The sequence below is a fragment of the Macaca fascicularis genome, chromosome 1 (genome assembly GCF_037993035.2).
Source record: "Macaca fascicularis isolate 582-1 chromosome 1, T2T-MFA8v1.1".
Classification (NCBI taxonomy): domain Eukaryota; kingdom Metazoa; phylum Chordata; class Mammalia; order Primates; family Cercopithecidae; genus Macaca; species Macaca fascicularis.
The window spans coordinates 203,742,068-203,757,941 of NC_088375.1; the positions used below are offsets into that span (position 1 = coordinate 203,742,068).

Genomic DNA, 15,874 nt, shown 5'->3' on the forward strand with positions numbered 1-15,874 from the left:
GTGAATCTAGAGGTCTATTCAAGGCAGTTCTTGTGCGTTTTCAGAGAGCACCAAGCTTGGATGATCTCTTTTGCTCTTTCCTGACAGTCTGTCTTCCCTCCCCACTCTGAAAGCATTGGTGTGGGAAGAAGTCTTCATTAAAACATTCTGTATTTACACAAACACACACTTGCTTTTTCTCTTTACTTGTTTTTGAGTTGTAGGGTGGGAGGATGGGTCACTATAGAAAAAAAGTAAGGTGACTTGCTGGATTATATGCTTAATGTTGAGGGAGTTTGGAAATGGCCCTGGTATACAAATTTATAGGCTTGTCAGGAACTAAAATGTACTCCCTGATATTTTGTAACAAAAACAATACCTGACATTCGTTGGCTACTTAATAAATATTTGTTGAATGAATGGAAATCTTTATCTTTTGACTGTATTCTCAATAGCAAACGTTCATTCATAGCTTTGCCTTTTTATGCCTGCCTGACTCTAAGGATTGATAATACTTTTTTCATACTCAAATAAAATGACATCACTGAAATTCCACTACAGGTATAGCGTCAGTTACGACAGCTATAGCTACTGCTTACAATAGATGTTTATACACACATAATCTAGCATTAAAAAATTTTTTTCCCTTAATTTTTTTTATAAGACAGGATCTTGCTGTGTTGCCCAGGCTGGTCTCAAACTCCTAGGCCCAAGCAAGCCTCCCAAGTACCATGCCTAGCTAATTCTAGCATTCTTTATAATGAGGAACAATGAGGTTTCCTAAATTGATATTAAAATAAGGAAAAAATAATAGAATAATTTCTTATGGCTGCATAATAAAATTATAAATTCTTTATTTTTGTTTGTTGCCTACAAATTTTCTTTAAAATAGTGTTATTGGCTGGGCGGAGGAGATCACCTGAGGTCAGGAGTTCGAGACCAGCCTGGCCAACGTGGTGAAACCCCGTCTTTACTAAAAATACAAAAATTAGCCAGGTGTGGTGGTGGGCGCCTGTAATCCCAGCTACTTGGGAGGCTGAGGCAGGAGAATCACTTGAATCCAGGAGGCGGAGGTTACAGTGAGCCAAGATTGTGCCCCTGTACTCCAGGCTGAGCAAGAAGAGCGAAACTCCATCTCAATCAATCAGTCAATAGTATTATTTAAAAAAGAAGACAGATAATTTTCTCTTCATTTTACGGAACAGGAAAACCAAGACACAAACAATCTCACTGTTTACCTGACATCACCCAAATATGCAACAGAGCTAGAATTAGAATCAATGTTTACTTTTTCTGATTTTTGGTATGGTACAGTGCTCTTGATTTATTTAACCTTTTATATATTTTATATATATATCTGACCTTGTTCAGTTTTAGACTCTCAGGTGCCTATATGAGGGAAATTAGGAAAGGGCAATGTAAGGTTGGTTTTTATAAGTTCATTGTCACAGTAGTTCATGGTATTTAGTTTGTCACATTGAAGCTTTGCTGGATGTGACTCTAAGCTGGCAGAGAAATCTTGCAAAGTATCTTTTTGAAATTAGTATCACACCCAGCTGCATTCTGTTGTAAATTACCAACATTGAGTGTGACATTTTTCCTTCCTGCCTCCTCAGCTAGCCCCAGTTATTGGGATTTAGATGTATTTTCCTGCTTGAAAAAGAGAAGAGCCTTAACAGGTAGCAGTGTGTCGTGTTGGACTTCGCCTATCCAGGAAACAGCATCTGTCATTGATTGACGTGATACTAATTTCAGCTGGGTGCCCACGAGGCCTCTGACCGATAGTTGTTTTGGTTGGTTTGTTTATTTGGATTTGTTTTGCAGTTCGTGTCTGGGATGTCCGGCCATTTGCCCCCAAAGAGAGGTGTGTAAAGATATTTCAAGGAAATGTGCACAACTTTGAAAAGGTGAGTTCTGCTTGGCAGAGGAGTTTTACTGTTCATTTACTTCAGAGAAACATTTAAGGTGGTACTAAGGATAGAGAGCAGTAGCTCTGCTAAGAATGGACTTCATTCCTGTAACACTGCTCTTAATCAAAACTTGTTGCCAAAAATAAAGCTAATAGAAATAATAGTGACTGGGGAGAAGCCAGTCACATAGCCCAAAAGGAATGGAGCCAGCCCTCAAACTGAGGGCATCTGACTTGACACCACCCTCAACAGGACACTCCTGGCCTTTTAATTACTTGTAAATTTTACCCTCCTAAATCAGTTTTCCATATGGAACCCAAGCTCCCATAGCTGTTACCCGGATGGTCTCCCTACCTGCCTCCCCATCCTGTGACCACGTGTTTTAGAATCCTAAGAATACATCTCTCCCCTCAGTAACTACCACGGCCCAAGTTCTGAGAGAGAAAATTTTTTTCAAACCCTCAAATTTCAAGGTCAGCTCTATTGAAAGAAGCTTTTCCCCTGAGAGAATTTGTTAATAGAGATTAATTTTTTTTTTTTAAGAGCTCATTGAGATTCAGTTTCACTGTATAAATCAAATTTTATTTTTTGGACCTGGCACAGTGGCTCACAGCTGTAATCCCAGCACTTTGTGAAGTCAAGGTGGGAGGTCAGGAGCTAGAGACCAGTCAGGGCGACATAGTGAGACCCTGTCTCTACAAAATATAAAAAATCTGGTTGTGGTGGCATGTGCCTGCAGTCTCAGCTGCTTGGGAGGCTGAAATGGGAGGATCACTTGGGCCCAGGAGGTCAAAACTACAGTGAGCTATGATTGTGCCACTGTACTCCAGCTTGGACAACAGAGCAAGACCCTATCTCAAAAAAAAAAAAACAAAAAAACCCCAAAATTTATTATTTGTTGGGTTTGTGTGTATTTTTCTTAAAGATAGTTAGGGAAAAAAAAAAGAATAATGAGTATCAAGATAAATGGAGCAAAGGGAACCTCCATTTATAAGTAGAACAAAATTTTGTTGTCAGGTTCAATCTAATTAACTGTAAGTTAAGCATTTTCTACAGTTTTTATATGGTGTAAAATAACAAAGTATGCTATTTTGAGCATAGAATATAAGATAATTACTGACCATCTTCCTGAGAAGAATAATTAAAACTCTACTTAGGAAATGTAAAGCCTCTCAGTGATTCTGCAGCCTTGCAAAGAGGAGTTTGGTATATTACTATTCAGTGGATTCTTATTTATTATAGAACCTTCTGAGATGTTCTTGGTCACCTGATGGAAGCAAAATAGCAGCTGGCTCAGCCGACAGGTAAGGATTACTGGGTGCAAAGTAAAGAATGATGTAGCTGGCCAGATGTGGTGGCTCGCGCCTGCAATTCCAGCACTTTGGGAGGCCGAGGCGGGCGGATCTCCTGAGGTTAGGAGTTCGAGACCAGCCTGACTAACATGGAGAAACCCCATCTCTACTAAAAATACAAAATTACCTGGGCGTGGTGGCACATGCCTGTAATCCCAGCTACTTGGGAGGCTCAGGCAGGAGAATCACTTGAACCCGGGAGGCAGAGGTTGTGGTGAGCCGAGATCGCACCATTGCACTACTCCAGCCCGGGCAGCAAGAGCGAGACTCCATCTCCAAAAAAAAAAGAATGATGTAGCTATGCAGGATGTCTTCTTGTGTTTGATACATAAAGCGTGGATATGGAGCTAGAGCAGACATAGAGTTATGACCGTACTTGAAGATGAAACTCTGTGCAGTATGAAGGGTTTCAAAACCGTGTTGGACAAACATAATTTCTGCCCACTTTGGAGACATTTTAGACCTACAGGATCAACGATTTGTTTGATTCTGTTGGGTTCTCTTTGCCATCAAAATAAATTTCAGTCTCATAATCTGTCTCTAGTCTCCCTCACCACCTCCTTCTTCCATGCTTCAGTTCATTTGAATACATATTAAGTACCCACCTCGCCCACCATCACAGTGCTGCTCACGTGGAATTTTCATATTCTAACGTCCTTTTGTGTTCTCGCCTCCAGGTTCTCTCTCACATTCCCTCTTCATTATCCAAACTCCTATATCTCTCTAGGAACCACCTCTATGTTACATCCGTAAACTGTCCCTGGCGCCCTCTCTCTATTACCTCTTGGACATAACTAATTGTTCTTTGTGCTGTAATCCCATTTCATACATCTAACCTTTATTAGCATTTATTACATCTTACAATCAGACAGACAAAGTGAGGTACCCCCACTGAGTTACTTTCTCATAGAGATTAGGGAATGAATCTTAGTCATTTCTATGAACCCATGGCACTGTTGTCAGTGCTTGAGCTTTTTTTTGTCAGTGCTTAAGCAATTCGTTTATATTACATGAATGAATTCCTAGCTGAAGAATGGCAGTCCAGTTTTACCCTGCATAGCAGCTCAGCTATTGGTAATGCCTGTCTGTGTTGGAGATGATTCAGAGCGGTGTCTGGGTTAGTGGGAAGTGCAATGATTGCTAGGTGCAGGGTGTAACAAAATGCGGACTAGGTATTTTCCACCCCATGCTGAATTAATCAGCTAAGGCTTTATGAAATATGAATCTAAACTGGCTCAGGCATTATGTGCTGAATGAGAAACAGAAGGGAGAGAATTTTTCTGTTAGATGCTGTTGTATTTGGCATGTCTGTGGTAACCCGTGTTTGGAGGAGAATCAGAGGTTGAATAGGGATGTCCAGGTGTCAAGTCTGATGGGCTGCAAATGAGGCCTGGTAAAGAATGATGAGACCCTCTGACAGCAAATCCTGTGTTTAGCTCCCATTGGGCAGTGTCTTGACCCTTTTTAGCTTAATCCTATCCTCCCCTTTAGAGTTTCTCTTCCAACCTTACGGAAACAAGCACCATCCTATAAATAGGAAGCCTTTCTTGGGCTAGCCAGGGCTTTCAGCATATTCTAGGATTTTCCCCTATTTGGGGCCCTAACACTGCCACACAGAAGCTGCACTGTGGTCTGTCCCATACCTTTCTATTAATGAATCATACTGAACATATTTAAATTCCAGAGTCTGCTTTTTTTTTTCTCCTGACAAGTTTAATGCCAAGAAAAATGGACAAGTATTCAGGTATTTTCTAGAGGAAAAAGAAAGAGTCCAGGTGAAAGTATCACATTGATTATTTGTGTGCAAGTGGTTTAGAGAGCTGCCTAGAGGGGGAAAGCTGAAGAATTTTAAGTTGTCAAGTTACTAGAGAAGACTTTAAGAAACAGACTAAGGTGTCTCATATTCTGATATAGTAAGAACTATCCTAATATTTTTACATAATTTTCAGCAGAAAGAGTGTATCTTTCTTTTGTAATTAAATTTTCTTGTTTGTTTTTGAGACATAGTCTCGCTCTGTCGCCCAGGCTGGAGTACAGTGGTGCAATCTCCACTCACTGCAAGCTCTGCCTCCCGGGTTCACGCCATTCTCCTGCCTCATCCTTCCGAGTAGCTGGGACTACAGGCACCCACCGCCACACCCAGCTAATTTTTTGTATTTTTAGTAGAGACGGGGTTTCACTGGGTTAACCAGGATGATCTCGATCTCCTGACCTCGTGATCCGCCCGCCTCGGCCTCCCAAAGTGCTGGGATTATAGGCGTGAACCACCACGCCTGGCTGTAATTAAATTTTTTAATTATATATACATACTTTTTTTTCTCTGATGAGCAGTTTATTTCTGGCATTGGCCCTTTCTGAATTGCAGTATCCTCTTTTTCCTCTTTCCCTCTCCACTGTACTTTTAAACTTTACATGTGGTCGATGATGCACACCTTTAATCCCAACACTCTGAGAGGCCAAGGTGGAAGGATGGCTTGAACCCAAGAGTTCAAGACGAGCCTGGGCAAGATGGCAGGATCCTGTCTCTATAAAAAAAAAATCTTAAAAATTAGCCAGGCATAGTAGTGTGCACCTGTAGTCCCAGCTACTTAGTAGGCTGAGGCAGAAGGATCCCTTGAGCCCAGTAGTTTGAGGATATAGTGAGCTGCAATCATACCACTGCTCTCCAGCCTCGGCAACAGAGCAAGACACCATCTCTTTAAAAAAAAAAAAAAAAAAAACTTCACATGTGGAAGCGTGGTCTGAGGAAAGCCTACCCTTTCTACCTGCTGGGGGTTGGCCAGATTTGACAGGCCACCTCGCCAATTAGCCCCAAGTCAACAAGCAGCTCTGTTACATAAGGCTCCTAGTTCCTGCCAAATGTTGCCATGCCAGAGTAAGGAGAGGGCAAGGAACTCCTCCAAATTTAGCATCTAATTGGCAGCCATCAAGAGTGAGGCCTTGAAGTGTAAACCCTTGGAGATCTGAGATTCTGTCTTTTATGTGCCTGGGAAATGTATCCTCAGAAAACTGCTTTTCAGCTTGGCCTGAATTTGGCAAATCTCTCCTTTCTACTAACTAATAACTTACAGATCACCTCCTCTTATTCAAACTTGAAACTATATATAGTCCTGTAGACTACAGGAAGGCTGGCCAGTCTCTTGGCCAAGAGTGATTTATTCAGCCCATTGACTTCATGAGATTCTGTTTTGATGATGAGTATACTTGTAATAACAATAGCTATAATTAATTCTGTGTGCCAGGCACTTTGCGTATATTACCTCATTATTTTTCTCAACAAAATTATGAGATCAATATTTTCTCCATCATTGTAACTAAGAAGCTTAGAGAAGTTAAATGATCTGCAATTATTTAACTTCTCTGAGCTAAGCTTACTTAGCTAGTATATAGCTGCACTGAGACTTGAACCCCAGTCTTTCTGACTCCAGAGCTCATACTCTTTTACTGTGCCACACTGCCAATAATTGAATTAATGAGGACCACCTTTTTGTGCGTGACAGGAAAGAAGACAGTAGGAAGGGTATGAGTATCAGAGCCAAGGAGTCTAGACTGATGGAGTTCCTGCTTCTCCTCCATCTTGCTCAGAACTTAGTTTCTATGGAGCCTAGCTGATGACAGCTAAATAGTATAATTAAGAAGCTCTTGTTTATTTGCATTTTAGACCAAAAGTGTAATGTTGGATTAGAACTAGGCATTTTATAATCCAGTACTGGTGAATGTACCATTTTTATGATCAAGTACTGGTGAGTTGTTGATTGCACAAAACAAAATATGTAAATAATTTTAAATACCTGCTTCAAAACCACCAGCCCTTTATATTTACCAACAGATGAATTTTACTTCATCAGATTAAGATAATAGACCCTTAGCCGGGCGCGGTGGCTCAAGCCTGTAATCCCAGCACTTTGGGAGGCCGAGACGGGCGGATCACGAGGTCAGGAGATCGAGACCATCCTGGCTAACACGGTGAAACCCCGTCTCTACTAAAAATACAAAAAACTAGCCGGGCGAGGTGGCGGGCGCCTGTAGTCCCAGCTACTCAGGAGGCTGAGGCAGGAGAATGGCGCAAACCCGGGAGGCGGAGCTTGCAGTGAGCTGAGATCCGGCCACTGCACTCCAGCCCGGGCTACAGGCAAGACTCCGTCTCAAAAAAAAAAAAAAAAAAAAAAAAAAAAGATAATAGACCCTTTATTTTTAGCCAGTATATTTATGGATGGTTAAGTGAAAGTAAAATACGGGAGTATATTAAGAGCTCCAGAGTCTTGGGTTCAGCTCTGTAGTTTCTGTGGCTGCTGAAGAGGTGGTCAGGAATATAGGAACCCCCTGCTGGGCTCCTGGTCACTTCTGTCTGCTCCATGGCAGGAAGCCTTCAGCACAAGACATGAAGGCAAGCTTGAATAAGAAAAACAATTTCTTCTTCCTAAGCCATGTCATATCAGTTATACAGAAGTACTACTTTGGGAAACAGTCTTCAGGAGAGCCTAGATGAGCTCATACAATCTCAGCAGTTCACTCAACTTGCCCTTCAAGTTTTACTTCAGTTTGATAAGGCTATAAACGCATCATTTTGGCTCAGAGGGTTAGGAACAGAGTTGATTTCAGTGGCTCTCTAAATACATACAGATTCTGCCATATGCCATGCATGGTGGCTCATGCCTGTCATCCCAGCACTTTGGGAGGTGAAAGCGGGAGGATCGCTTGAGGCGAGGAGTTCAAGACCAGCCTCGACAACATAGGAAGACACTGTCTCTACAAAAAAAAAAAAAGAAAAATTAATTTAGAAAAACAAAAAGATTCTGTGATAATATGTAGACTTTTATATTCAATGATATTGAATTACAAAAGGTGATAGAACTTATTAAAGTGGATAAAGTGAAAATTATGGCCTGTGATGATAAAAATACTGGCTGTAATACTACCGAATGAATAGGAAAAAAATCACGTTTTTATGACATCTTCTGTTACTATTCATCACTTTTGAAGAGAAATGTAAAAATTTTTTTATTCTAGCATTGCAGAAATTACATTGTGTTATTTTGGTATTTCAGTAGTTTTCAGTAGTATTCAGAGTATTTCAGTAGAAAGAAATTTAAAACTCTATAGCCTCTTATATTACCTTTATTATACAGCATGAAAAGAACATGAGACAGGATCTCACTCTGTCACCCAGGCTGGAGTGCAGTAGTGCCATCTCAGCGCACTGCAGCCTCTACCTGCTGGACTCAGTCAGTCCTCCCACCTTGGCCTCCCGAGTAGCTGGGACCACAGGCATGCACCACCACACCTGGCTAATTTTTTTTGTAGAGACGGGGTTTTACCGTGTTGTCTAAGCTGGTCTCAAGCGCCTGAGCTCAAGCAGTCTATCAGCCTTGGCGCCCCAAAGTGCTAGGATTACAGACGTGAGCCACCATGCCCAGCCTCATAATTTTTTTTAATGACAAATAAAAATTTTGTCTTCCTAAGAACATTCTCTAATAAGCTTTTTTTTTTTTTTAAGAGTTCTAATTTTAGTTTTGCCATTGATGAACTGTATTGCCTTGGAAACGTCACTGTGCCCCAGTTTTCTTATCTCTAAAATAGGGAGTTTAGAAAAGCTGATATCTTTTTTCTCCTTTTTTTTTTTTGGAGACGGAGTCTTACTCCGTCACCCAGGCTAGAGGACAGTGCCACGGTCTTGGCTCACTACAACCTCTGCCTCCCAGGTTCAAGCAATTCTCCTACTTCAGCCTCCCAAGTAGTTGGGATTACAGGCACACGCTACCACACCTGGCTAATTTTTTGTATTTTTAGTAGAGACTGGGTTTCACCTTGTTGGCCAGGCTGGTCTCAAACTCCTGACCTCAGACGATCCACCCACCTCAGCCTCCCAAAGTGCTGGGATTATAGGCATGAGCCACCATACCCAACCTAGACAAGCTGATTTCTATTGGCCCCTTCCCATTCTATAATTCAGTATTCCTTCTGCCTGATAATTCAATGGAAAATTTGACTCAAGTGAGTATTAGGTTAGCAAATAGTATAAATATTTTATATACCAGACACTTCCTGTCCTTTCTCGGGGCTCTGTTTGAATACAGTACGAAAAAGTTCACCCGGATCTGCAGCCTAGGCTCCCACCCTGCCATGAGTTGTGTTACCTTTTAGACTTCCTGGATGAGTATGAAGTTAACTGTAGCCTAATTATACTAGACACTCTGAAAAAGGTTTTTGTGTGATGTCTGCAGGAAAACCTTTCTCTTCTTCCCTGTGGTGTTTCCCATTTCAGAAGCTTGTATTCAAACATGCCAGTAATGCTTATATTTTTAGTTATTCTTATTTCTCCACCCCATTGCTCAAGAGCTGAGTTCATGTCTTATTCAAACTCTGTATTCCTAGTTTCTAAAAGCCAGAACACGGTTCAGTAAATGTAAGGTAAGTAAATAATTGTTGCTTCCATTTCCTTTAAAAAGCCATGCCTCTGCCTTACCCCCAGCTCTAGGAGGCCTTACCCTTGCTTTTCATGATACCTTACAGGTTTGTGTATGTGTGGGATACCACAAGCAGGAGAATATTATATAAGCTGCCCGGCCATGCTGGCTCCATCAATGAAGTTGCTTTCCACCCTGACGAGCCCATCAGTAAGTCTTTCCCAACAAGGGGGAAAGGGAAACTGGAAATCTCCCCGTAGGGATCCTGGGAATACAGAGGCAAAAGTGGGTATCTGTTTTATGCGAATTTCCATGCAAACAGCCTTTGGTGTTTTGTGTGGTTTTTTTTGTTTTTTTGTGTGGTTTTTTTTTTTTTTGAGACAGAGTCTCGCTGTTTCGCCCAGGTTGGAGCAATGGTGCAATCTCAGCTCACCGCAACCTCTGCCTCCTGGGTTCAAGCAGTTCTCCTGCCTCAGCCTCCCAAGTAGCTGGCATTACAGGCACACCACCATGCCCAGCTAATTTGTTTTTTTTGTCTTTTTTTTTTTTTTTGGTATTTTTAGTAGAGACAGGGTTTCACCATATTGGTCAGGCTGGTCACGAACTCCTGACCTCAAGTAATCCACCCACCTCAGCCTCCCAAAGTGCTGGGATTACAGGCGTGAGTCACTGTGCCCAGCTGCAAACAGTCTTTTTTTTTTTTTTTTTTTTTTTTTTTTTGAGACGGAGTCTCGCTCTGTCGCCCGGGCTGGAGTGCAGTGGCCGGATCTCAGCTCACTGCAAGCTCCGCCTCCCGGGTTTACGCCATTCTCCTGCCTCAGCCTCCCGAATAGCTGGGACTACAGGCGCCCGCCACCTCGCCCGGCTAGTTTTTTGTATTTTTTTTAGTAGAGACGGGGTTTCACCGTGTTAGCCAGGATGGTCTCGATCTCCTGACCTCGTGATCCGCCTGCCTCGGCCTCCCAGAGTGCTGGGATTACAGGCTTGAGCCACCGCGCCCGGCCTGCAAACAGTCTTTATGTGGGTATCAATGACACTCTCACCACCTCATAAGTGGTAAGGGTAAGAGCAATGCTCTATTTTCTTCTTGATTTCAAAAGGAAGTTGGTAAGTCTAATTTTTTTTTTTTAAATTTACTTCCATCAAGTCTGTTTCAATGATGTATTTGGATAAAAGAACGATACTTTTTTTTTCTTTTTTTTTAAGACGGAGTCTCACTCTTGTTGCCCAGGCTAGGATGCAGTGGCAAGATCTCGGCTCACTGCAACCTCTGCCTTCCCAGGTTCAAGTGATTCTCCTGCCTTAGCCTCCCAAGTAGCTGGGACTACAGGCACCCACCATCACACCTGCCTAATTTTTGTATTTTTAGTAGAGACGAGGTTTCACCATGTTGGCCAGGCCTGGTCTGGCCTCCCAAAGTGCTGGGATTACAGGTGTGAGCCACCATGCCCAACCAAGAATGATTCTTCTTAATATTTGGATATAGGCCGGGCGCGGTGGCTCAAGCCTGTAATCCCAGCACTTTGGGAGGCCGAGACGGGTGGATCACGAGGTCAGGAGATCGAGACCATCCTGGTTAACACGGTGAAACCCCGTCTCTACTAAAAAATACAAAAAACTAGCCGGGCGAGGTGGCGGGCGCCTGTAGTCCCAGCTACTTGGGAGGCTGAGGCAGGAGAATGGCATGAAGCCGGGAGGCGGCGCTTGCAGTGAGCCAAGATCGTGCCACTGCACTCCAGCCTGGGTGACAGAGCGAGACTCCGTCTCAAAAAAAAAAAAAAAAAAAAATTTGGATATACATTTCAGCTTAAAATTTTGTGGCTGGCTAAACCAAATAATTTAAGCCTTGAATTAAAGGAGAAACTGTAACTTTCTCCAGGACTAAGTATAACAAGCAGAAGCACATTTACAAAATGACTGGCACAGCCATAGATTCCTCTTTTCTACAATGATTGGGAAAGTCTTTTTCTTGGGGTTTGACTGACAAAAGACATCAGTATTTAGTGTCTGATAATGTATTTCCCATAGTACAGTCATCCTCATGATATTAGAGGATTTGGATTGAAAAGCCAGGCTACAATTTCCTGTGAATGGTGTTTAGGAGGGGAATTTAAGCTAAGTCCAACTGCTCTTTTATACCAAAATTGGGCACCAAGTCTCCTTGAGCCTTCATTATTTCTAGGTATCTTCTCTGTTCTTTTTACCTCAGTTATCTCAGCATCGAGTGACAAGAGACTGTATATGGGAGAGATTCAGTGAAGATACGGAATGGAAGACTCCAAGACCGCTTGTCTTTGAGACCTCAGACTGCATAACTGACATCAAATGTTGGATGCCCAGGCTAGCACCCTCCCTTCAGATGACCATTGCTAGCAAGAAACAGGAGGCGGTGGCCATATTCCAAAAACCACTTCTGTCCGATTTCACCAGGATGACTAAGGCAAGCTCCCCAAGCTCCCCGTGGCCTCTAAAAACCACCTGCCAGATTTCAGGGACTGTTTTATTTTTTTTCTTTTTCTTTTTTCCTGTTTTCTAATGCAGGCCCAATGTGACAAATTTGTTGGTTGGGATTTTTTTTTTTTTTGTGAGACTGGCTTGTATGATATTTTCTTTCTGTATTTCTCTAAGTCCTTTTGTATTAAAAACCAAATAGATGCCTTTATACAAGAGCCATGTGGATTGGAATTATTGTCTTTTTTTTTTTTTTTTTTGAGGCTTGATTGCTATAAATCAGAGTAGAGCTTGATGTGGCCACGGAATACAGTTCATTTAAACTTCCAAGAAGCTGTTCACTTGTTTCCCCCCCCCCCTTTTATGTGTTTCTGGGTTTACTCACTTCCATGAAAATGACAGAGAATAATTATTTATCAGTAACAATATTTTTTTCCTACTAGAAGCAGAGCAGCCAAGATGTGATAAATAAGTTCCAAAAGAACCTGGTTTTGCCAGACGCGGTGGCTCACGCCTGTAATCCCAACACTTGGGGAGGCCAAGGCGAGCGAATCACCTGAGGTCGGGAGTTTTAGACCAGCCTGGCTAACATGTGAAACCTGATCTCTATTAAAAATACAACAATTAGCCAGGTGTGGTGACGCATATCTGTAATCGCAGCTACTCGGGAAGCTGAGGCAAGAGAATCTCTTGAACCTGGGAGGTGGAGGTTTCAGTAAGCCGAGATTGTGCCATTGCACTCCAGCCTGGGTGACAGAGCAAGACTTTGTCTCAAAAAAAAAAAAAAGAACTTGGTTTTGTGTACTTGCGCCTGATCTTTAATGAGCAGAGCCTGTGTTTACTCTGCCTCCTGCCAAATGAACTTTTCTGAGCAGCATTCTCTATACTCAGGCTCTTGAAAGTGGGCAGATTTGGGGCAGTCTCAGCTGGTAGAAATGACATTGGTCAGAATGCTGCATCAAATTCAACTCAAATGGAATATGAGAATGTTTGAGTGCAACTTAACCATGACATTATCTGAGACACCTTTATGATTCTGTTTACTTGTCTGGCTTTGCATAAACAGACAGGATGTTAAGAAATTCTATTACTTGCCTTCTACCACTAAGGTTACCATCTCCCTGGATCACTGGGTGACTACACCCAGCACACAGATAGACACTAGTGAATCTCATCTGGCACTGGGGAGTAGAGTGTGTTTTTTCTGAATCTCTTATCTCAGAACAAAGAGATCTTCACAGTTCTAACCTGTTCTGAGCCTGTTTGGTTTTATACTTTTGGCTCACAAACCTGAATCATCTATTTATCTTAAGTTAGAGAGAGGCTGTCTGCCCTGGGTTTGGGGCATCATCATTCAACAAACAACCCCTGTTATATGGCAGGCATAATCATTGTTGCTGAAGACAGAGATAGATAAGGTACTGTCCTTGCCATCTTGAGAAGTGCACACACCAGTAGAAAAAACTATCTCAGAAAAAAACATCACTTACTTTTTTGAGTGAGCACATGCCAGAGATTTATACAACTCATTAATGAAGGAACCAGCAGGATGGTAAAGCTTTCAAACCAATTACTTTTAATACAGTGAATAAAGTTTGAATGAAGTGCACTGGAAACACAGGAGGAAACAACTTTGCCTTGGAGCATTTAGGAAGTTTCACAGATTATGTGATTATGCTTAGATTGGGACTTGGAGGATGAGTAGGGCTTGCCAGATGGACAAAGAACATGTGCGTTTCAGGAAAAAACAGGCACAAGCTTGAAAGTGTGGCACATTTTATAAACCAAAAAGAACTTGAGAATGGTTAGAGTTGGGGAGCAGCAAACAGTAAAGTTACAGAATTAAAAGCCAAATCCTAGAAAGCTTGTACTTCATATACGTGATCCATAGGTTGAGGTTTCCTAAAGTGCATTGCACAGAACACTGTTTTTCAGATAGTTTGTTAGATATTTTGGTGCATAAAAATCCCATGCTCAAGACCAGGTTAAATAAAGTGAAGCCAGTTTATTTACTGCAGGACTGTTTAGAGCCTTTAATATACATAGTATGGTAGAATCTCCAAAGGGAATAGTGACTTTCAGATTTCTGGTCTGAGCAATATATATATATGTATATGGTTACACCTTTAACCAGGAGAGATTTGGACAAAGATAGTATGCAAGCTGATTTTCACACTGCCAGCAGTATCACCAAACACTCTCTAATAATCCCTTTTAAGCACCAGGTCCACATACAGGTAGAACATCTGTCTTGGTTCATTTTGCATTGCTACAAAGAAACACCTGAGGCTGAGTAACTTATAAAGATAAGTTTATTAAGCTCACAGTTCTGCAGGTTGAATAAGAAGGGTGGCACTAGCATAGGATCTGTTTCTGGTGAGGACCTCAGGAAGTTTCCAATCATAGTGGAAGGCAGAGGGGGAGCAGGTGTATCGCATGGCAAGAGAAGGAGCAAGAGAGGAGGAGATGTGCCATGTACTTATAAATAGCCCATGAAAACTCTACCACAAAGAGGGTACCAAGCCATTCATGAGGAATACACCCCCTTGACCCAAATACCTCCACCTAGGCCCTGCCGCCAACATTGGGCATCAAATTTCAGCATGAGATTTGGAGGGAACAGCTATCCAAACTATATCAGCATTCCTAATCCAAAATCCTAAATGCTCCAAAATTTAAACTTTGAGGGCCTATATGATGCCACAAGTGGAATATCCCACACTTAATCTCTGGTCTGATTTGACAGGTCGCAGTCAAAAGTTTATTCCAGCTGGACACTGGCTCATACCTGTAATCCCAACACTTCGGAAGGCTGAGGTGGGAGGTTCACTTGAGCCCAGGAGTTCAAGACCAGCCTGGGCAATATAGCAAGACCTCATCTCTACAAATAATTTAAAAGTTATCCAGGTGTGGTGGTACACACCTATGGTCCCAGCTACTTGGAAGATTGGGGTGAGAATCGCTTGACCCCAGGGGGTCAAGGCTGCAGTGAGCTATGTCCATGCCAAAACACTCCAGCATGGGTGACAGAGTGAGACCCCATCTCCAAAAAGTAATAATAATAATAACTGTTTCATGCACAAACTATTTAAAATGTTTTACAAAATTATCAGGCTATGTGTATAAGGTGTATATACAACAAAAGGATTTTTATTTAGACTTGGGTCCCAAGATACCTCATTATATATATGCAGGTATTCAGAAATTGGGTCATGCCTATAATCCCAGCACTTTGGGATGCCAAAGTGAGAAGATTCCTTGAGCCCAGGATTGCTTGAGATCAGCCTGGACAACATGGCAAAACCCTGTCTTTACAAAAAATACAAAAATTAGCCAGGCGTGGTGGCATGCACCTATAGTCTCAGCTACCTGGGAGGCTGAGGTGGGAAGATCGCTTGAGCCCAGTGGGTGGAGGCTGCAGTGACCCAAGATCCTGCCATTGCACTCCAGCCTGGGTGAGAGTAAGATCCTGTCTCAAAAAAAGTAATAAAATCCAAAATCTGTAACACTTCTGGTCTCAAGTATTTTGGATAAGGGGTATTCAACCTGTACTTGAAAACTGGTCCAGTCCCTTCCACCCACCCTCATCTTTTCTTGGGTTGGAATAAAACAGTGCTTCGACCTGGACACTGCCCTTTTAAAAGCCTACCAATCCCTTGAGAAGTTGGCAGTGATTGGGAAGAGCCAAGACCCTGGAGACTGCAAGGGCTTTCCTCTAACCTCACCTTCAGTCCCCTCCCAGGTGCCTTCCTCAAAGACTGGGTAGAAGCCATTA

General features: G+C 42.2%; 1 protein-coding gene and 1 pseudogene across 1 annotated transcript in view; both read left to right on the forward strand.

Moving 5' to 3' along the window:
* The window catches only part of SNRNP40 (small nuclear ribonucleoprotein U5 subunit 40), a 39,706-nt gene extending 27,391 nt beyond the window's left edge, over window positions 1–12,315 (forward strand). The window contains exons 7-10 of the mRNA XM_045376119.2: window positions 1,804–1,886; window positions 3,132–3,193; window positions 9,755–9,858; window positions 11,858–12,315. Coding sequence (XP_045232054.1) covers window positions 1,804–1,886; window positions 3,132–3,193; window positions 9,755–9,858; window positions 11,858–11,907 — 299 coding nt within the window. The 3' untranslated portion in view covers window positions 11,908–12,315. The remainder of the gene's footprint in view (window positions 1–1,803; window positions 1,887–3,131; window positions 3,194–9,754; window positions 9,859–11,857) is intronic.
* On the forward strand, window positions 7,523–8,310 carry LOC102143834 (transcription initiation factor IIA subunit 2-like; annotated as a pseudogene).
* Window positions 12,316–15,874: the final 3,559 nt, after the last annotated feature.